This window comes from Catharus ustulatus, chromosome 1 (genome assembly GCF_009819885.2).
Source record: "Catharus ustulatus isolate bCatUst1 chromosome 1, bCatUst1.pri.v2, whole genome shotgun sequence".
Classification (NCBI taxonomy): domain Eukaryota; kingdom Metazoa; phylum Chordata; class Aves; order Passeriformes; family Turdidae; genus Catharus; species Catharus ustulatus.
This window is the reverse complement of record NC_046221.1, coordinates 117,683,169-117,705,791: the sequence shown is the minus strand read 5'-3', so window position 1 is coordinate 117,705,791 and position 22,623 is coordinate 117,683,169. Positions and strand designations below refer to the sequence as shown.

General features: G+C 40.0%; 1 protein-coding gene across 3 annotated transcripts in view; it reads right to left on the bottom strand.

The window, feature by feature from the left end:
* Positions 1-22,623, bottom strand: part of SPIDR (scaffold protein involved in DNA repair) — a 199,616-nt gene that overhangs the window by 167,826 nt on the left and 9,167 nt on the right. For all 3 annotated transcript variants that reach the window (XR_004419640.1, XM_033075368.1, XM_033075377.1), the window contains exons 4-5: positions 22,239-22,424; positions 19,424-19,581 (exon numbers count right to left, since the gene is read on the bottom strand). Coding sequence is in view for 2 of the 3 variants with exons in the window: in XM_033075368.1 (XP_032931259.1) it covers positions 19,424-19,581; positions 22,239-22,424 (344 nt within the window). In the remaining variant the exon portion in view is untranslated. The remainder of the gene's footprint in view (positions 1-19,423; positions 19,582-22,238; positions 22,425-22,623) is intronic.

Sequence of the window (22,623 nt, the reverse complement as noted above, 5' to 3'; positions counted from 1 at the left end):
TAATTGCAAGTGAGTGACACCTAGTGATGAACACAAATCTGATCATCCTCCACTCTCCCACACAGAGAAGATAAGCCAGCAAGCACCAACAGGTAACTCAGGAGTGGGTGTTTCAAGAGTGGGTGTTGAATCATGGGAACCTGACACTACTATGTTTCTCTCCCTTAAAAGCCAAATATCAAGTGAGCCAAGACGTAGAAACTTGGTGCACAGCTAAAAAGAATAAAAATAAAATGGCTAATCTGTCCAAACGAGAGATGGTGAAAACAGATCTAAATCATGACCGGCAAATTCACTTCTCTATCCTCTTTAAAACCAATCAGTTCTCTCTGGAAACACCAAGTTTTCCCAGAGACCTAATTTTTAATTAAAAATATATATCTCGGAAACAAACAGGAAGAATGGATTTCTCATTAAATACTAAAATATCAACAGTTGTCTTAGAGACCAGTTAGTGATGTCTCTGGTGTTACAAATGCTGTCCTGTTGTAAGGATGTTAGAAGCTTGTCAAAGACTCTTATTTTGCCAGTAGTTCCAAAATTATTGCTCACAGAGCAGTTACTGGAAGTGAAGGGGAGGGGATCTAGTGTGATTTCTGGTAGGGTTACAGGAAGGAAAAGTATGCTGCTATGCAAAGTAGCAACAACACAGTCCCCTGAAAGGGAAGCTGGAATAAAGAGACCAAGAAAACTGGTCTGATTTTTTTAACACCAGAACATGGGATAATCCTGTACATGGGAAGCTCACCCTGACCCAGAGATTTCTTTGCTTAACGCATTTTTAAGAGCAGTCCAAAGTTCCAGAGGTAAGAGAGCAAAATACAAAATCCTGTAGGAAAGGGAAGTGATTAATCTAACACAGCCATTGCCGCTTTTACACACTTTGTGCCATTTCATCTAATTGTCGTGAACAGGATTGTCACTGGAAACTCAGGAGCAGCTCCTGCTTTAAAGACACAAAGTCTTTACATCATGGTTAAAAGCCATCCAAGGACAGGAGCAAAAAAAAAATAAAAAAAAAAAAAAAAATCAGTGGGCAGGGGAACACATACATGCTCCTACTTGCAGACCTTGTTCTGCTCAGTACACCCATGGCCATCTCCTTTTCTCCCCTCACAGATTCATGCGAGGTCAGGCTACTTTTTCCTTTTTTTTTTTTCGGTTAATCCTTCTGCAAACATTACAGAGAACCCAAAAGCCTGTAAAATTTAAAGCCCAGAAATCCCAAGCTCTCCAGAAAACTAACGCAAGAGAGCCATCTACCATGCGAAGGCAGGACTGTCGGGGCTGGGGCAGCAAGGGCCGCCGCTGAAACTTATTTGAATGAACTTGACCCAGGTTGGCGGGCGGCCAGCGCCCGACGTCACCCCGTGACTTAACAGAACACAGTGTTCTTGGCACCCACACAAGTATGTGTTGAAATCCATGCTGGAGAGGGAGAGGAAAAAAAAAAAAAAAAAAAGTCAGTGCATGTTTCAAATTAATAAAGGAAAATGGTAATGAAAAGGTAATAAAACGCAAAGGCAGCATTAGATGTTTTTAAATGTATCTGCTGAATTTCCCCACGATTTATTAGTTTATTTATTACTGGTGTTCCCTCATGTACCAGAGGCTCGGCACATGGGTAGTTCTCCCCTGGACGAGCCCTTCCTTGTCCAAATCCCGTCCCACGCGCTCTCCCTCTCACCTCTATTTGTGCCCTACCTGGAAAATTCCAGTGCAGCACTCTGCCAGGCAGCGAGGGCAGACAGTGGCTGCCTTGCCAGGGCTGCCCCTGACTCACCCCCTCGCCCAGCCCTCACCCAGAGGCAGCACAGCAGGCACCCCAAGCCTATAGGGGATGATGGGTGACACAGTTATGTCACTCACCAATGGATTGTGCTAACACTTTGACATGAGATGACAAACACACAAGTAGAAGGAGGACAGGCAAAATAAACTGAAGGAACCATGAACTCTATGTGCTTCCTCCACACACCATATTGCTATTACTTCTCTTTTCTGCATTTCCTCCCTCCCAGACTACCCCTCTTTCTCTCCAAGGCCAGGCCTCAAGTCCTTTCCTTCTTCTCATTGGTCACCCCTTATCCCACTAACACTCAATTCTCCTCTTCAATGACTGATCAAGACATTTGACACACGACAGTGCAGCATCAAAAACAGCTCACACAGCTGCTGAGCAGACTCTCCACAGTCACCTCTTCAGGGTCTGTACCTGCCACCAGCAAACACATCAGCATCCTGATGGCACAAGCCTCCACTAATGCTTTACAGCCAGGCCATCACTCATGACAACAGGAACACAAATCCAGTTTCATCCTCATTACCTTCCGCACACACATCCTCAGCCTAGCATTCAGTCCATACCATTAGAGGAACATATAAGGAGATGGCAAGACAAAATTTCTCCCTCCCTGAACAGCCCCTGCTGCTTCCACCATTTCAGTGCAAACCTGAAAAGCTTCATCAGGTAATATCTTATCCAGTGTTCCACCACCCTTTATCCATCAGTTGAGAGATGACATTTTTATCTAGTTATAGATTCTCTAAGAAGACATGCATCTAGCAGAAGATCCACATCTCTAGCCAGTCCTTCCAATATCCCGAGCCCGTGCTGTATGTGAATTATTTTTCACCATGAATATTACACACAACTGTAGAAATAGACCATTTGGTAACCAAAGAGACAGTAAAACTTGCATAGGAAGCAATTAGGTCCTTTCTGGAGTCCCTGTTCAGTATCACAGAAAACTTACAAAATGCCTTTTCTTCCATCCTGAACTCTGCTTATGCCTTTTAAATTAAAACAGTATTAACTTCAACACTGTAACAGTAGGGAAAAGAATTCTGCTTTAATTCCCCGAGGGTGAAAAAAATTCATAAAGACCTCAAGCGTTTATGTTTTGTGCATATAATTTCCTGATGCTCAAAATGGCATTTTCTGAGTAACTGCATCCTAAAATATAAAAAAGTCTAGAAAGATAAAATCATAATTCTTACACCATTTTCTTTTGCCTTACTGTGGGATATACCAAGAGTACATTCACATGTGAAAAAAACCACAAATGTTTATCAGGACAAAGCAGAGAATGGAACTACTTGAAGAACGAGTAACTTAAAAGCTCCCTACAAACAATCGTTTGACACAACCATGTGTAAGTGAAAATTTGCACAGAACAGAAGAAAAAACAGTGGACTCTGTTTCTAATATTGTCTTTTTATGGTCAGACTCCAGATCCAAGAAGGCACAAGTACCAGAGAAAGTGAATTCAGAGTTTGGCAAGTTAGAGGAAGAAGCAGGCATTCAAGCAAGAAATACAGATTGCTAATGACAAAAATGACGGGGAATTCAAACGACACGCAAATTTCCAGTGACATGCCTTGACTTGATAATTATCTTCAAGAATCCCTATGGCAGGAGCAGCTCATATTTATTTAACAAAGATGTGCTGGCATTCACACAGTACATTTCTAATATCCAAGCAGCTGCCTGCCCATTCCCCTGCAAACACAGCCACAAAAACTACTCCTGCAGCAGAGATGGGGGAAGATTTTCACAGAAGAGGGAAGCTCTTTGGTAGTCTCATGTTTACAAAGGAGTTGACTGGGTTGTCAAGGAGGAAAAAGCCCTGCAGCAATCCTCATGCTACATGCTTTGAATACACACAATTACATTTGTCACAAAATTACGGATGAGTCTTCCGTGAAACTTTGAAAGCCTGCTCCAGTACCCTCGCCTCTCTCCTAATTGGGTTTGGCAAGGAGCATCAAGATACTGTTAAGTCTGAAAGTTTGCTCGAGAACCAGATCCACAGGTTAGAGAAGTTTTCTTGAGCCACTCCCATCTGGCTAGTGGGCAAACCACAGAGAGACTGCCAGAGCCTCCAAGGAGGGCAAAGTTGAGGGCAGGATGTGACACACTTACCGCAATCACGCAGGCTACTTGTCTAACACCCAGTGTGGTTTACAGCCTCGAAGCAAATGAACAGGACTGTTCACTCAAAAGGGGTGAGATTAATTTTTTATTGTATTATTAAAGTGTGTATTCAGTAAAATCGTTTGTTCTTAACCCTTCAAATCTGTGAATGGCATAAGAAAAAAAAAATTAGTTGGGATCTCTAACAATTAAAAGATAAAGCAACAAGTCCTCGTGTTTTGTAGCTGACCACAAAAGCCAGTAAGGCCATCCATTGCCCCTCTCTCTCTCTTAAACCACCTCATCTCGGGAACACGAAGTTCTGTCCTATTTTCATTTGCAGTTTAGGGACTCTCAAGTGATTGCATGCAATTAGCTGCACCAGGACCGAAATCAGAGTAACACTTTCCCTGACTTTAGTACATACTCTTTGAGTTTAAACTTTCAACTGAAGCATGTTATGTTCTTATTTAATATACAAAAGAAAACCCCACCTATCCACAAGTTTAATGGAAAAATCCCATTTTCAAAGTGCAGCTGAATCCTGAGCCATCTCTAACCACGTTCAGCTATGTACATATGAAAGCAACCACAACAGCACACAACTACAGCTAGTTACATACCCCCCAGGTAGCAAAAAAATGCAGGTAAGAGAGATACCTTCATTTTCTGAAATACAACACTGTCTTTTTAAATGACGAACAACTGTATCCGATGGGTCATTCTCCTCAAAACCAAGTGTAAGCAAGACTCATATACTGAAAAAGCACAGAAATATCATGTACTTCCGTTAACATGCCAAGTTACTAATTTGAGAGTTGGGTCATTTGCTAGTAAAGTGAAGAGTACTTATTGTCTGTAATGTTGCAGAACCTGGCAATCTAACACGCTTGCCTACTTTCTCCTCACCCCTTTTTAAACATTGTTAAAATACCCATTTGGAGGGTCAGAGAAAAGAATCTAGGACATATCCATAACAAGAGTGAGTCGTTAAGTGCAGAAGCAACACAAAAACATGACTTCAGAGCAGCAGGAAGTGCGGTAGCACATGACAGATACAATCAAATCCATAGGTGAGTAAACCCAGGATAATGCCACAATTAGGTTGGTGTTGCATTTCAGCTTCTGCAACGTTTAAATTCGAAGCATTTTATTTCTATTGCTTTTTTATGACACCTAATCTGCCAGCCCTCACAACACTTTGGTCTGTAAATGACTTATTACCAGATGAAATGCACAGAAAATGAGTGAAAGGAAAAAAATGTCAAGTACCTACAGGGCAACACAACAGGATTTATGTGATCTGTGGTTACAATAAATACAGACGGAGACAAACAAATTGCACCTGACTATGCATACAAAACTCAAGACCTTTCAATTTATTAAATAGAAGTAATTACTGTTTCCAGGAAAGTAGGTGATGCTCCTTGCCAGCTACAATACGGCAACATATTTCTAGATGCTTGTTTTTATTTTTACCAATTATAGCTTAGGGTTGATGGGTGTATGTGTGTGTTTTCTTTTTCAAAAGCTAGTGCAGGTTGAGGTATTTTTCTAAAAACATACACACCTGTAGTAGTGACCACATTTTAACCACAGAAATAATGTGATAGAACCCATTAGGCTTCTGGATTCTACAGAGTTTCACAACATTAAAACAGATTTGTACTCACATCTTACTTAAATGCAAAGTTGGTGTTCTCAGTCTTAATTTCATCCTTACATATTGTTAATTCTTTATGTCCATAATTATCACCTTCTTCACTTTAATCTTATGTTTCTGCTTCATTATGGACTAGTTTGCCTTAGTTTGTGCTCTGTGTGGTCTTTCAGAGTTTTAGCAAGTATTGATTTTCCACAATACAGTTTCCTCTCTTTCCAACACTACATAGTTAAGCTCATAAAACCAAACAAAAGAATCCCTTTGTAACTTTTTCCAGCATTGTTTGTTTAGATTTCTACGCATGCAATTAGCCTAGTTTCACATAGCAGAAATTAAAACACTATTTGTGCTAGAAACTGCAGAGACTGGGACTAATGCCTGCCAGAGAGACTGAGGCACCAGGTACAAAGCTTTCTCACTAAACAGAAATAACCAACCAGATTTGCTGCTCATATTAGATGCAAGCAGCAAACCAGGGCTTCCTTTTGCTTTAATCCCATCAACACTGGCATAATGCCACATAAGATAACACGTTAACAAGGCTCTGGAAGCTGAGACTTAAACACACAATAAAGCAGCAATTAAAAAAATGGTGGAGATGAAGGAAACCAAGTGAGAACAGCAAGAACAAGTCAGGCCAGAGACTTGTTGAACTCAGCATCCTATCTGGGACAGTGGCCCATGTGAAGTGCAAAAGGCAAAGAAGCACAAAGCAAGTGAACTCTTCTTCCCTGACACTCCTGAGGAGTGAGGTGATGTGCAACACCAGAACATCCCAAGGGAGCATCATTTGAATTACTAGGTAATTAAAATATTCTTCAGAAACAGTCTAATCACTTTTAAACTGCACTCTGCAGAATTCTGGTAATATTGTAGAATTTCTTATATTTTAATTAATGTTTTAATGTCAGCAAAGAAAGTTACTGGAAGGAACCGCAGGTGGGGCACCAGCCATAGATTTCTGATTAAGTCATTGTGGTTTATTATAGCTGCAATATATAAAGAAGTCTCAGAAAAGATAATGAGCGTTATGCTGAGAACTGTACCAAAATGTACAAAAAGAAGTCACAATCTCTGTTCAATGAACTTGTAGTAGATAAAGAGCCTAAGCAATTAAGTGTATTTTTAAAGAGTCACAGTGCTGATCAAAAAAACCCCAACACTGAAAGATGTTTTTCCTGCAGTTCAACCTTACAATACTACCAACACTCAGGGATCTCCTTCAGAACATTTCATTCATTCATTCCAGTTCATTCCAGATCAGGAAAACACAAGCATCTTCCTTCTTTTCAAAAACAGAGCTAGTGCTGCTCATAAGCAGATGGAGAACTCTTACAATTACTGGCTGCAAGTCTTACAAAAATTAAATCCATTTGCTGTTCTTCCATTTAAAATGCATGGTAAAAAACCAACAGAAATTAGCATTCAGTGGTCTCTTAAATCATCCCTCCCTGCTCAAAATGTGAAAATAAACCACCACACATTATATCACCAACAGTCTTACTTTTTCGGCTCTGTGATGACGACAAGGATCATGACTGTGTCAAAGGCAAATGATTATTGTCTACATTATTATTCCTGACTGTTCAGAGTGTCTGGAGCATGCAAGGCAGAGAGAAAACTTCCACCACCACTTTCCAAAATACTTACAAATTAATTGATAGCAATTAACAGCTGACTAGTATTTGAAAACCCTGCAACTCATATGCAGAGGATGTAAAAAGTTTTGCTTCTTCACAAGCAAATTTTTGAAGTCACAAGCAACTTCTGCATTAAAAGCACACAAATGCTCAAAGTAATTGCAAAGTTATACAGACAACAAAAAATTATGTTGGGTACTTTATAACAACAGTTCAACTCCTCCCCCTCAACTCTTACTGTCATTCTTGCCTTCAAAAAGTGAGTTGTACCACAGAATTGTGGCATAGAAGTTATGTTGCCTTCCAATCCTATATAAAATCATATCCTAGTTTTCCTTTCCATTATAGTTCCATTACTTACTTTCCATTATTTCCCAAATTATGATTTCTTCCACTTACCTCCCAACAAAATGAACTATGATAACTTAAAAATTTATACTCAGCATCCACAAGGATGATCCACTAAGGAGATATGTGAAATATTTTTAAGTTAGAGTTGTTAGAGTAATGAATCAACTCAGCATCTTATGAATAGTGATACATTCAGGTTTTCTGTTTTCTTTTTTTTTTTTAAACAATGAAGAAACCAAACCAGAGATTTTGCCATAGATTTTTCCTCCGAGTTCATTAGATTTGAGAATCCATCAATATGTATGGATATAATTTATCGAAAATTGTAAAGTCATTCAAAAAGGAAAGAAAGGAATTCTCTGCCCTGTTACGATGCCCACTTAACTGCTTTTTTCCTCCACAACTGCTGTTAGTGCAAAGTTTTTAACAATGAAATGCTTTTTCAGATGACAAAAGCATCAGAGAACCTCTAAATTGCAAATAATGTAAGCCACAAGTCAAAAATAATGTAAGGAACAAACCTAAACCTACTCTTTGCATAGGAAAATGAGACTCAAGTGCATATAAAGGTTACAAAGTAGAGGGGAATAGTCATCCTAGCATTTGTTTCAGACTTGTTTCATGTAAAAACATTGGTTCCGTTGTTGTTCAAACTGACAGTCTTATCTGTTGTCTGGCTCATTGCTTTTTAGCCATGAGAACAGCACTTACGTCCTATTTTATTTCCTCGTCCTAAATTTGTACCCTTCAAAAAGTCTACTTAACCTGATATCGTTTAATCCACCATTCCACCCATAAACTATTCAACAGAAAATATCTCTTTCTCTTCTTCTTCTCCTCCAGTAACTACAGACTGAGGTTGATGACAGCTTCTTAGTCCAAAGAGATGCTTTGGCCCTTCCTTTTTAAACCAATAAGCAAACACCATACAAAAACTGTTACATCTTTCCAACATATTACATTGTAAGGATTAATCTGTTGAGTTCCATAAAGGAGAAACAAGTAAGTCAAAGCTTCTGTAAAGTGTCCTGGTATACAGCTATATAACCTGTTTTTACAAGCAGTTGTGTAAAACTGTTACATTACTGTCCATAATATTAATTATTTTCTCAGTACAAGTCTGCAAAGAACTTGCCAAAAGGCAACATGATGCTTTATCTGTCACAAATAAAAGGTCTTTTTTCACATTCTTCCTTTAAACAGATAATATATTATTAGATTGGAGTATTTATTTATTTATTCTTTTTATACAAGTAGTTATACTCTTTTCCCATTCCAAAAGATACTGAAGTGCTTCATATTCCAGACAAATCACATTATTATTGGAACATAACCAGATTTACCACTTGGCAAAACCAATTATTTTTGTTACTTTCATGATGCTTCAACGAACTTCAACAAATGTTTTTTTTGTTTAAAAAAGCCTCAACACAGTGCTTTTCCAATTAGTAATAAAAATTAAAGATTTCAATTTAAAATAAAAAAAAAACATAAAAATGTCCAGACTTACCTTTGCACTTCTCCCATACCTAATCAAGCAAATCAAAAACCTAAGTCTGTGAAGCTTACTCCAGGGAAGCTAAACTCTTCTCCATACAAGTCTGGTTAGTACTATCACCCTCTACAAAATCTATGCTGTCTCAAAAGCTCCTCTCTGTCCCTATGTCTGTAGAGAAAGCTTTATTAAAAACATGAGGTAAGCATAAACTAGGCTACGTGAAAGAAAACCCTGCAGAAGCCACACAGAGCAGCAGGTGGTAGAGAACTACAGCTACAAAGGGCATCCACTGCACTGACCAAGTGGAGACTCATTTGCAACATTGTCTTTTGGTATGTGACATCTCAATTGCTCTGCAAAGAAAGCACCGAGGGTGGTGATGGTAAAAAGGACAAAAATCATACACGCTGAAAAGCCCACAGCACACAAACATGGGAATAGCTGTAGGGGAGTCCACCAAGGATCATTCTACCCCCTTACTTTTGTCTCCAACTATTATTAATATCAGATGTTTAGGGAAGAGTTTAAAACATGACAAGCATACAGCAGTGTTGCCACAGAAGAATCTTCCTGATTCCAGTTTGTGGCTACAACAAGAGGCAAGATCTTTGTATTTAATTCTTAACAGATTTGTCTTGTCTTCTTGAGTTTGTCCAGTTAGTCTTGAACCCATGTAATCTTTCAGCATGTGTCATTCTGTGACAAGGAGTTCAGCAGCTCATATGGTGGGATGAATCAACTCTGTTTTAATGTTGAATCAACCTGCTAGTTTCACTTGATGCCGTCTAGCACGAGACAGTACTTAGTCATTTGGTTTCCTTCTTATCTACTTATGAGGCATGGGTTTCTTTCATGCCCTCTCCACAGCAATCTCTTTATGAGGTTGAAGATTCCTATTCTCTAGTACTTTTTGCTCCTACCAACTCACTCTGAAGCTTTTCAAGTTCCACTGCACCTTTTTCCTTATGAATGGAAAGACCAAAACTACTATCCACAAGTACAGTTTGTGTGCAAGCTTAAGGGATTCTTCAAGTTGTGGTGTTTTTAGCAGTCTTTGAGTGTTTAAAACCCAGAACAAACCTCAACCCTTCTCATACAGGACTAGTTAGGTCAGTATTAAGCTGCTCTGCCCATCGCACCTTCCTTCACAAGCAGACAGTTCTAGTCTGGTTTTCTCACTTAGATTTAAAGTTCTCTTTCCCATGCACAGGAAGGCGTCAAGGTGTCTGCAAAACAGCAACAAGTTTGCCGCAATCAGTGTTTCTAAAGAGTTGCAACCAGATGAGAATGCTTGGTGGCACAGGACTAAAATGATGGATTAGGCAAGACAGAACCAGTGAACTGACACCAAACAACGGCCAGGTGAAGGTGAATGGGGACAAGAGAATGAAATAGTGACTGTGCTGAGGAGACAGAGTGGGAGGAGAACGACTGGGACTGAGTCAAGAAGAATGCCACTGTGCTGGGACTGAGCAGTGAATCAACAGCCATGTGCAACAGCTTCTCCATGTGTCCAGGAAGTTGGAATAACAAAGCTCGGTTGAAGCTGTGAGTAGTGGGAAAGCTATCATATGAAGTAACAATTTCATAGCATATTTCCAGAGAGATTGAGGACAAAGATAAAATCAGCAGGTAGTCAAGGCTGTTGGCCTTGTCTGAAGGCAAATAACGTTATCCTAGAGGGGATAAAAAGGGATGGGGTAGCTGGCCTACACAAGAATGTGCTAACAGATTCCTTTAACATGCTTTAATACATTACAGTTATGGAGTTAGAGACCATCTCCACAGAAAGAGTTAATCAGTCACCAGGGTTGTTAGTCTAGAACATGAGTGTCCTGATAACAAAAGAACTGCACATCTGAACTGTCATCTACAGGTGATTCAGACAATTGTATAGAAACTGCTTATCACAGAACATGACACAGACCCTGACAAACTGGATATGAGAGGCATTACAATTTCACACCATCCCAGTCCCTTCTTATTGTTCCCAAGAAAGTCAACCCCTTGCCCAAGAACATTCCATACCTACAGATTTCTCAAGTTCTATTATAAATATTCTATTATACATATTCTCTGTGTTATTCCATTTGTTCTGCCCCCCTTTTTTCCTTTCTTATATGACACTTCCACACTGCAATGGGAGCCAGGAACAAAAGTCCTGTTCTCCATACCTTACCATCAAACTGCATTCTTTACAAGCTAAAGATACAGTGCCATGACTTAGGAAAAAAAAAAAAAAAAACAAACCCAAATCAACCACAAAACAAAGCCCCACATAACTGCCTTCTACCATATACAGATACGGAAGGAGTTTCATCCATTAAAGAGAAACACACTGGGAAAACCTCAGGGTTTGTTTAGAATTCTTTTTAAACTTCAGTCTTCCTGTGTTTTCCAAGATACTCTAAATTTACTTCTATATCTTCACAATGCAGTAGATTCTACAAAGAACTGCAACACACTAACCACCCTCACTTTTCTGTTTTGGTAAAAATTGACAAGGAGCTCATTAGAAGAAGAAGCCTAAATACAAGGATAGTTGGATAATTTTGGTACACTTCATGCTTTACTTGTTCTACCAGGAATTGTATGACCTTGTACATTTAGGTGTATTATCATTTAAAAGCCATTTTATAGGCAGTATTACACATGCATTTTTTTCGAGACAGACATGCATGCCTTTCTTATACTGCTACCACAAACCTCAACACCAGTAAGATTCACTTGTGAAAAGATGGAAGCTGCAACTGCACTAGGAACCTTGAAATGACATATAATACTTTTTTCCCCCCCACAACTGGTTGCAACACACATCCTTGGTAGTAAAAGAGAGTTTTACTTTCCCCAATAAATTAGGTGCCTCTCCTAACACCATGAACTAACAAAAAGGGTGGCAGAACCAGTCACTAAAAGATGTTACAATTATTTTTAAAGGACCATGACAACCAACAAGAAAGACTGAACCAAAGGTTTTTAGAGATTTTAAGCCATTAGCCAATCTATTCTGTTCAGATCTCCTTCCAGAACTACAGTATTTAGAAAGCACATTTATAAGAAAGAGAAATTATTAAGACTGGTCCTATGTATCCCACTAAAGTTCTCTTCCACCATTTCTTCAAAAGGAATTTCCAACAAATTCAAATAAATCTCCCCTCCAATTTATCTTGAACACTCCTGAGACAGTTTGGAAGATAAAGTCAGATAAATCAAAACTCAGCAACGTTCTCATTACACTCATGACTCTTTGTGGAGCACAAAACTATTAGCGAATTATCCATAATAGCAAACAAAAGAAAGCCTCATCAGAGGTGAGTAAAACAGCAAGAAAAAAACCTTCTTATTAATGTTTTTCATTCCTCTGGCTTTATCCTCTCTGCTTTCAAAGGAAAGTACTGCACTCCCAGCAGTGCATGTTGCTCATCCCTGTAGCCTCCACTGCTGCAGCACCAGGCAAGCTACAACAGCAGACAGCGAAGACTCTTCTTTGCTTCATCTCTTTAGATGGAGGTCAGGGCCCTGACAGACATATACTGTTACTCCTGAAGATCCTCTGTAGTGCTGTCAAGAGCCATGCTCCAGAGGTGCCAGACCTGAGGAAATACAGATGCCTTGCGTGGCATGCAGCTGCAGGAAGGCTAACACAGGCCTCCTGAATCTTGTTTAAAACACCAGGCAGACTTGGGGAGGATGTGGGAAGACCACAAAGAGAGGGGCATTCAATCCATGGATGCCAAGACAGCAATGCTGTCAGTTGCACTTAAAGTTGTTGCTCTCCAGAGCTGTGTAAGAAAGAATATGGGGCTCAGCTGAAGCCTTAAGTTAAACAAAGCAGAGGGGTTGGATTAGCATTCACAAACAGCCTGGTGCTTCAAACAACATAAAAATATACTCTGGGAATGACAGCTCAAGGCAGCAAGGTCTAAAGTCTGTTTATGTCACTGTCGTAGGTGCTGTGATCCATCAGATTTCATACATCCAGAATGTGGTACACAGAAGTCTCTGCTGAACTTCACTAGTAAGTCATCCAGGAATTTCACAAACTAGGCACAAAGAAGCACAGCTACCTGAGTAACACTGTGGATCACCTACAAAAGCACCTCTATGTATGAAAATTGATCAAAGATGCTTTCTTCAAAATGGGCATCACATCAAGGCATTTTTACATCACCAAAAATACACATAATATGTATCAAGACACATACAACTGTGTCCTTGAGGAAGGTAAGGAACCAGTTCAGCCACACTGACATTCGGACCCCTGTGTTCCAGAATTACAAAGCAAAATAGTCCCAAGATAATTTAAACCATCAAAGCAAGGAATATCAGAGCCACTTAGGTATTAGCTGAACTAATGTCATCAGTCCTGTTTTAAGTGTAATAGGGTCACTGTTTAACTACAGACTGAAAAAAAAGTTAGTTATAACACAAAGAGCTACAGTGCACCCAGAAACATCCCGTTTCCTATTCTGATAATCTGACCAAATCATGGAAATAGAAAGTTGAGAGGGGAAATATTATCTGTGGCAAAAAGCTTCAAGGTTTGATTCCTGTATCAGAAGATGCAGAGACATCCTACAGCCAGGATGCAACAGAAAGTAGCCGGTGCACAGGTTCAGTTTTTCTGGTCATTCAGGTACAAAATCCTTTCACCTTGCAGGCATGAATGCAAAAGGTATCTGTTACTGCACCACTACTGACTTGCAATCTGCTGACCTACAACTCTTAACTAAAAGGCCAGCTGAAGAGCCCAGTTCTACCCAGAAAAGTAAAGTTCCTGATTTCGGAAAGAAAAGGAGGAGAGAGACAGGGAAGGGGAAGAAGGATGCTGTCCAGATAGGTTATGCTGTCTTCATCCTTTAAGTTTTCCAGGATCCAACTAGATAAAGCCCTAAGCAACTTTGTCTGACCTTGTATCTGAGATTATCTTGTGCAGGTTGAATTAGAGAAATCTGGAAATTGTTTTTAATCTGAATTATTCCATAAATCACAAATTTAGAAAAAATTGTAAGTCTGTGGGTATTTTATATATATTCTAATATACTTCCTTCAGTAATGAACTGACAAAAGTAAGTGCTTGCAATAACACGGTCATATCATCACCCTTTATCCATGTAAGTCATCAGTCTGACAGATGACACAAATTCCATTTGCCATAATAATGATTCCCTACCTTGAGATAACCTGTTTTATATTCTGTTACACAACCATAGTTCTAGACTCAATTCTAATTACCAAGCCAATGTTAGTTGTAATTACCATTATAATGGATCAAGAAAGCCAGGACACAAAAGCAAGTCCAGAATTAACAGCAAATCTTGGCCTGGTCATCTTTTAAGTGACCTCTTCAGAATTTCATTAAGTATGTTGAATCCTCCTCCATCTAATGACACAAAAGGACAAAAAAAAAAAAGCCCTCAAAACAAATTCTAACAGCCAGGTTAAGACAGTAATAAATGCACTAACTATACAACTGAATGAACCTTAGTTTGAAAGATCAGAAGGCCTCCAGTAAAAGACACAGACCTACATATATCCATGCAGGAAGGACTTCCAAAATAATGTGTTCTTCACTCAGGGAAAACCCCAAAATAAACCTTTTGCACAACATTAAAATAATTTTTGCACATTATTCAGTATCACAGCAGATCACCCACTAGCAGGGTATATAGACTGCAGCACAATAGAGAGCTGAGAATGTGACAGGGATTTATTAAATAGTTTTGAAACACAACACATGGCAAATCTGTTTTTCAGTTGTCTGTCTTCATTCACCATAATAGTTTGGTGACATTAACACTCTATGTATTCCAGTCCCTACGAGGTGCCTATGAGAGAGCTGGAGAGGAACTTCTTACAAGGTCTTGTAGCAATAGGGCAAGGAGGGGTGGCTTTAAACTGAATCAAGGCACCTTTAAATTAGATGTTAGGGAGAAAATCTTTACTCTGAGAGTGGTGAGACACTGGAGAAAGTTGCCTAGAGAAGTTGAGGATTTACCACTTCTAGAAGCGTTCAAGGCCAGGTTGGATGGAGCTTTGAGCAACTGGTCTAGCGCAAGCTGATGCCCATGTCAGGGGTTTGGAACTGGATGATCTTCAATTTTCCTCCCAAGCCAAACCATTCCATGGTTCCAAGATGCAAAGGGAACAAGTTCTTAGCCATGTGACTTTCTACAATTTTCACCCAAACCAGAAGATCAGCAGACAAGTGCCTACTGTGTTATTAGTGTGCTGTGCAATAAAGAGGATCTGCTGTAACCAGTTAAGCTTTATTCATGCTACATAGCAAATATATAATTCCTCACACTATTCTGGGATAAACTTCACTCGCTCCCCATGTAAAGCAAGCAAATCTGGCTAACCACCAAAATCTTATAAAGTAGACTTACCAGAGAGAGCACAAAGAAAAGACCATACTCTCGTAAGATACCAAAATTATATACTCCATACAAATGCTGGCCTACTTTAAGGGATTAAGTGCTTTGAGGAAGGGTTCAAGCAAGGAAGATGATGCCACTCAGTGCACAGGACCAGAGAAAGCTCCCCATTTCAGAGGCAGTATGAAAGGAGAGAAGAATTTACGTACAGGAGCACACGTTTTCATTTAATTCCTAGCATTTAAATATTTATAAGTTTAAAATAATTCACAGATAAGCAGTTCTTACAAAATATGGGACTTCAGTTCATGAGACAAAACATCTCTATAAAAGAGACTACTTTGGCAAAAAGTAGTCCCTACCAGTGCATAAAAATATGGAGTTTTTCAATTTTGAAGTGATTACATGGTGCTCTTTTGGAAAACATGTACTAAACTAACATAATTGGATAATCTTTATTTTAGTTCTCCAAGAAAAAAATTCCCCTAGGTATCTACCACTGGCAACTGCAAGTCAAGGAACTGTAAGAATAGAACCATCTGGAATCACCTTGTCAGATCTTTGTTCTGCATCATCTTAAGCAAAAATTCAACCACTTATAGGTGAAATGAAATCTAACATAAAACAACTCTCTCATCCCCCCAAAATAGCTAAAGGAAAGTAAAGCATGGTCCTGTCATATCTTGCACATGCTTCCTTCAAAAATTCTGAAGACAAAAATTAGCTGCTACCACAAGGCCAGTTTCAACTTGCCTTCCTCATGATCCTTTATCAAGCAGCTTTACACATCAGAAGTGGATAGTTGATAGGAAAGACACAGCACAGGGACTTGGAACATTAACTGAGTCGTGACTGCAGCTTTACAGCCTACGGATAAGCAAGAGTCTTATCGTCCAACCAAAACAACACGTGAAGTTTTTCTATGCAGTTAATTACCACCAAATGGAAGAAATTTTTTAATTAGATATATTAGTATATAAGGGAGTGGAGGGTAAGAGATTTCCCAGTAGAAACCTAATACACTCCTACCGAGAGTAAATACTACCATAAAGATATTTTGGCAGAAATCCTAAACCTCCAGAACCTCTTGGTATCTGGCATATTTTGAAGTGGCGTAAAATAAATTTCATGGTCTTTTGATTATCCGCACACTCCATTAGATTCTAGATATTTAGTAAATACCACAAAAATGATGATATATCAACATTTGGCTTTTTTTCCCCTTCCTTCACCATGAACTAGGCCACAAAATTATTCTTTTTAAAGAATACTCATACAGAAATGACCTCCTATAGTGAACAGTGCTTTTCTATTCTCTCTTGGAAACCTCTCAGCTTGCCTGCATTTTTTTTCTAGCAGAGTTTTCCTTGGAAAACAGCATATCCCAAGTAAAGCAAAACAAAGACTACAGCAGGCAGAGCAATCACTGGGGATTTACCCTCCTGCATACACTGAATTCCCAGAAGAAAATTTTCTGGTGAGGGTGACCACCCAGCTAAATTCCCACAATGTGGCACTCCAGCTGGGATGGGGGAAGAAGAAATCCATAGGGACAACCTCAGTTTCCCAGTGTACCCGCATCTTTTGTATTAGCATAACTATTTTGGTTAGATTTTAAAACTTTTTATTACAGTATGGCTGCATCCCAAAAAACCCTCTCATGAGCATCATTTACTAATATGAACATGTCTCATAACATTTATCCAACTTTCCATGTACACTGGGATAAGTCATGCTGGTGTAATAAAAACAGTACAACTTTTACCACTTGCATAAATCTCAATTCTGTTTTCACAGCTTTATGCAGCCTCTTCTGATGCTGCAGTCTGGGACTTGGGGCTATATAAAATAAGTTCTTCAAAACTTGAAAACATTTGACTAACCCTTACTGAACTCTGAGATACAGATGCTAGAGTGGGACTGACACTCACAGGAGCCTGACAAGTGCCAGGTCACATGTATTGCCACAGTCAGAACCACTATTTCACAGAACCACAGAATGAATTAGGTTGGAAAAGACTCCAAGATCACTGAGTCCAAATACCATGTTCAACTAGACCATGGCACAAAGTGCCACATCCAGTTTTCCCTTAAACACTCTCAGGGATGGTGACCACCGTTCTGGGCAGCCCCTTCCAATGTCTGATCACTCTTTCTGTGAATAAATTCTTCCTGATGCCCAATCTGAGTCTCCCCTGGCACAGCTTGAGGCAAATTTCTTTTCTCCCTTCAGAGAAGAGTGACCCCACCTGGCTACAGCCTCCTTTCAGGTGTTCTGGAGAGTGATGAGGTCCCCCCGGAGCCTCCTTTTCTCCAGACTAAACACCAGACTAAACTGCTCCCTCAGCTGTTCCTCATCACACCTGTGCTCCAGACCCTTCCCCCGCTCTGCTGCCCTTCCCTGGGCTCGCTCCAGCCCCTCAATGTCCTTCCTGTGGTGAGGGGCCTTGGACAGAGGCACTGTCCCCAGCAAGGCAGCAGCACCTGCCATGGGGCTGATTCCTGGCCAACTGGAGCCTGCTCTCCCTCCTGTCTGAGCAGGACTCCCTGTCACACTCACTCGCGAGCATTTTAATACAGAATCGATACACAAACGAGTTTCAGTAAGGCTTTAATCCACTTCGCTACAGCCTCGCCGGTGGCCCCCGCCGGCCGAGGTTGCCGGGCCTGCGGTGCCCTCTGCCGGGCTGCTCCAGCACGGATCCCCGGCCGCTCCCGGCGCTCCCACACCCGCACCTCCTCCGGCCGATGCTTCCCGGCTGCCAGGCCAGCGCTGCCCCTCGCCCCCGGCTCTCCTCGGGGGTCACAGCCCGGCCCCTCCGCTCTGCCCGGCCCGGCCGGGGCCTCCCCGCCACAGTGCGGGCAGCGCTGCCGGCCGGGGCTCCCTGCTGCGGCACCAGCCCCCAGCGCCGGAGAGGGTAAATCAGAGAATCACAGAGTCAGTAAGGCTGCAAAAGGCCTCCCAGGTCATCGAATCCAAACTCTGAACAAACACCACCACCACAACCAGACCATGGCACTAAGTGCCGCATCCACTCTGCCTGAACACCTCCAGTGACCCTGTACAGCCCATTCCAAATGTCACTTTGGCCTGTGTACCATCACATCTCAACTCTTTTCACACAGGTCAGTTTACGGTACGATACTAAATAAAGATCTGTAGCTGACACAGAATGCTTCTTTAGAAATCAACTTGCTTTCTACAATAAAAAAAAACCAGTAGCTGCCATATCTTAGCTGGTAAGATTCAGCTCTTGCTTGCTGCTTTCTCTTTCCAGAGCTCTGCAATCCTCATCACTGAAAAGGGAGTCCTGCATGTACTCCTTTACCTCATCATGCTCTATTCCCAATACCTGGATTTTTACATAGTCTCAAAGTACTGACAAGAAACTGGAAATGGTCTCTCGCCCAACACACTACAGGAAATTTGGGCACCAACTTGTCACAAGCAGCCAGGGACTGTATAGAATCCAGATGATCATCTCTGGTGGGGACCCCACCCACCTGATGACTTTTTGCACATACATTGAAATACAAGGAATTCAATTTTGATATAAGAACAAGTTGCTTTACTTGCAAGGGTGACCAAGCACTGGCACAGGTTGTCCAGAGAAGTTGCAGAGTCTCTGCTCATGGAAATAAATCAAAATGCAACCCAACACAGCCTTGATCAGCCAGCTTCAGCTGCCCAGATGTGAGTAGAGGGGTTTGACTAAATACTTTCTAGAGGTGCCTTCCCACCTCAGTCATTCTGAGATTCAGTGACCACACTACCAAGCTCTGTCTGAGGGGTACTGCTTGGTTTTGACATTTGGCAGTCAAAGAAAATGCCTTGAAAATCCCGTGTACAGAATTCCTTCTGAAAAGATAAGGTAAGCAAAATCCACACATTGCCCCAATTCAAATGCAAACAAATATGAATACATTCCACAATTATAGCAGCACCTTTTTTTCCTTAAACTCAGAACAGTTTCTTACCTTACAAAGCTCATCATTCTCCTCTTCGACAGGCAGGGGATTAGTATTTGTGCAAGAGTCCGAGTCTGATATCTCTAGTGAGCCATCCTCTTTTTCTGACCCATCGCACTGATCGGTGGAATCAGTATCCTTCTCCCACTCAATGAGCTTCAATTCATCTAAAATAGAACATTAGTAAAAAGAGTTTTCTTAATCACCATCTCTTACAAGCACAAAGAGTAATACTACAGCTATCCTGAACTTGGGGGAAGAATTGCAACATTATTTTTTAACTATCTTCAACTGATCTTTATGTTTAAGTATTTTGTGTCTCATAAAAGCTAAATACTACTAGCCAAAAATGTTCTGTGAGGAAGAATAAAAATACATACATATGAAAAAGATTTCAAAGTACTGTCTGCAAAGAGGCAGTACATTTAACTGCATGGGTAGGTAAGATGTTCTTTTTAGTTCAGTTATTGTTAACTCTTCCATAGTTTAGTTAGGGGGCTTTTTGCCCAGCTGCATTGGATTTTCCACATGCACTTGTTCAGAATTAACTGTTCTAAGCAAACGCCTTAAACTGTGTTAACTAACATCTGCTATTAGTGGTAACCCTCACAGAGGAGCAAAAAAGCTAGTTGAAATGACCACCTCCTAGAACACCATGCCAAAATACACAGATCTGCAAGTGAATCTCTAAACACATCGGAGAGAATTGTCGAGGACAAATTAATAGAAACAGGAATAAGAAAATATGAAGGTAAAACACCAACAAATAAAGTCCCAAACAAACCCACAATGCAATGGCAATAAACAAAGAGATGTAGACAGAAATGCAGAACTGTTTTTCCACCATCCTCAGGATCATGTGGTATTTAATAAAACTCCAAAAGTCCTTTTGTACCTCTGAGGATCTACTGACGGGCACGGAAAGCCGAGATGCAGCAGCACCCTCACAATCCTTTAGGTCTAAATGCCACAAGGTACTGAGAGAATTTCAATGCATTTTTCATAAATAAGTATGCTTGAAGGAGAAGGGATGAAAGCTTCTGGGGGGATTGCTTTCTTTGCTTTTGTAAATGTCATATTTCTAACACTGGAATAGTCATGTATAGGGGAGAGGCAGCAGAGAAAGAAGGCACCTGCACAACGCTCCAGGCACCTGTACATATCCACGGAACTGTGGCAGTACCTTCTGTACTTGGCAGTGCTACTGTAATCTAAATTACTAGTTTCTACATTGACCTGTCAAACTCTGAAGTCACCCAGACAAACACACAGCTGTAGTGCTGCCTCCTTTTACACACATGAATGCATTTCTGTTTCATTTATGAGGAAGCTTCATCAGAAATTTTAAACACAGACATCAGTAACCAGGTAGCACAAAGAGGTTTCTCTTGAAGCTGTGTGACAAGTTGCATGCAACTTGTGACAACGGTATAAATTCCTTGACGAAATACAAGGCAATCCATTTTGTCCTGTCACACTGAAGTACTGACACTCAAAGTAAACTTCACATAAAAGAGAACATCTCTTTAAAAAAATGCTTTTACCCCACTGACACCTATAACTGTACCTATATGTGCACACACAGGCATACTGGGTACAATGCTAAAATTAGTGTATATGATGGTCACTTCAAAAATCACGGAAATTACAGTTCTTTTACTCCCCACTGCTTTCAAGGTATTTTTGGGTTTAGAGGAAAAACATGACAATTATTGGATTTTCTCAATAACCTTCAAGTAGATACATAACACATCAAGGTTTCTTCAATTACACCGAGAAACCAAATTTTGCTACCTTACAAGCATAAAAATATGTCTGTGTATTGTCTCTCCGCAAAAAAAAAAAAAGAGGAAGATCATACCCTGCAGGATATACTTGCAGGGGACAAGTGAATGATATTAATAGGAGGTTAGAAAAATTCCTGCTCAGCAGCAGATTGCAGTTTAGAAAATGAACAGTCCTTCCTTTTTGAAAAGAAGAAAATTACTAGGAATTACAAGAGATAACCATCAGATATGTCAATGACAGTGTATATAGATGGTAAAAATATGGATGAAAGGAGGAAGATTTTGCATTTTTATTTTAAACCTAAGGAGCATATTTAACCAGTGTCACACATGAAACAAAATGTCATCAATCAGTCAATCTATTTGCTCAGCTCACAGCAGGGTTCAAAAGCTTTGCCAGACATCCAGGATCCAGTCTAACTGTAATATTTCAGATCTAGTTGAAGTATTACAAAGTTAACCTAACTTATTTTTACATTGTAAAGACTTCTTAACAAGTTCTAATGCAATTTATACATTATCCCCATTAACACTTTTATAATAGAGCATACAAGCATAGATTTCTGTCTTCAGCTGCACTTTTTGATCAATTTGTCTCCCCTCTGCTATTTCGTGGTCCATGAATCAGAAAGGAAGTTCTAAGAACTAAACTCATGGCTGTTCACATAGGGCAGCTAACAGGGGAAGCAAGGAAGACCATGCTCCAAAATGAAAATGCATGGCACCGAAGCTGATGCTATCTGCAGCTGCAAAGTCTTCCATATCTAGTCAGTAGATACAGACAACTGTGCTCCTGTACTCCATGGTCTAAAGTTTTTGTATATAACTTATACTAAGAGCTTACTCTATACTCAGATGAAATAAAAAAAAAAAACACCAAAAAACAAACAAAACAAAAACCAAAAAACAAAACTCCAATTGATCGAACCAAAATAGGAATGGATCATGTCATTCTGTCAGAATGAGCTCAGAATACTTTCATTACAGCACCTGAAATTGATGGAAGGTTTCTTGTTAAATCTTGCATTTGAACTTACCTTCACTACTTCTGTCCTCTAACAATAAATCATGTTTGCTAGGCGACTCCTGTGTTTTGGAAGCATCACTTTTTTTGCTGTGCAACCTTGGAATCAATGTTTTATTTTCATCATCTGAACGATCACTGCCACTAGAGGTCCATATTATGTCCTCAGCTTCCTTAGAGCTTTCAGCAGCAGCAGCTCCTATGAAAAAGCATTGTAAAGTATTAGATTGTTACAGAAACGTAGTTTTGTTACATTCAAAAGTATTAAAAATTAAACTGTACAATTTTTAATTACCAAAATTATAAATTGTGTTGCTAGGCATCAGAGATTAATCCCAAAGCATTAACTCACACGTATTTCTTATGCATACATGCATTATTTTAGTTTAGTTCTCCAC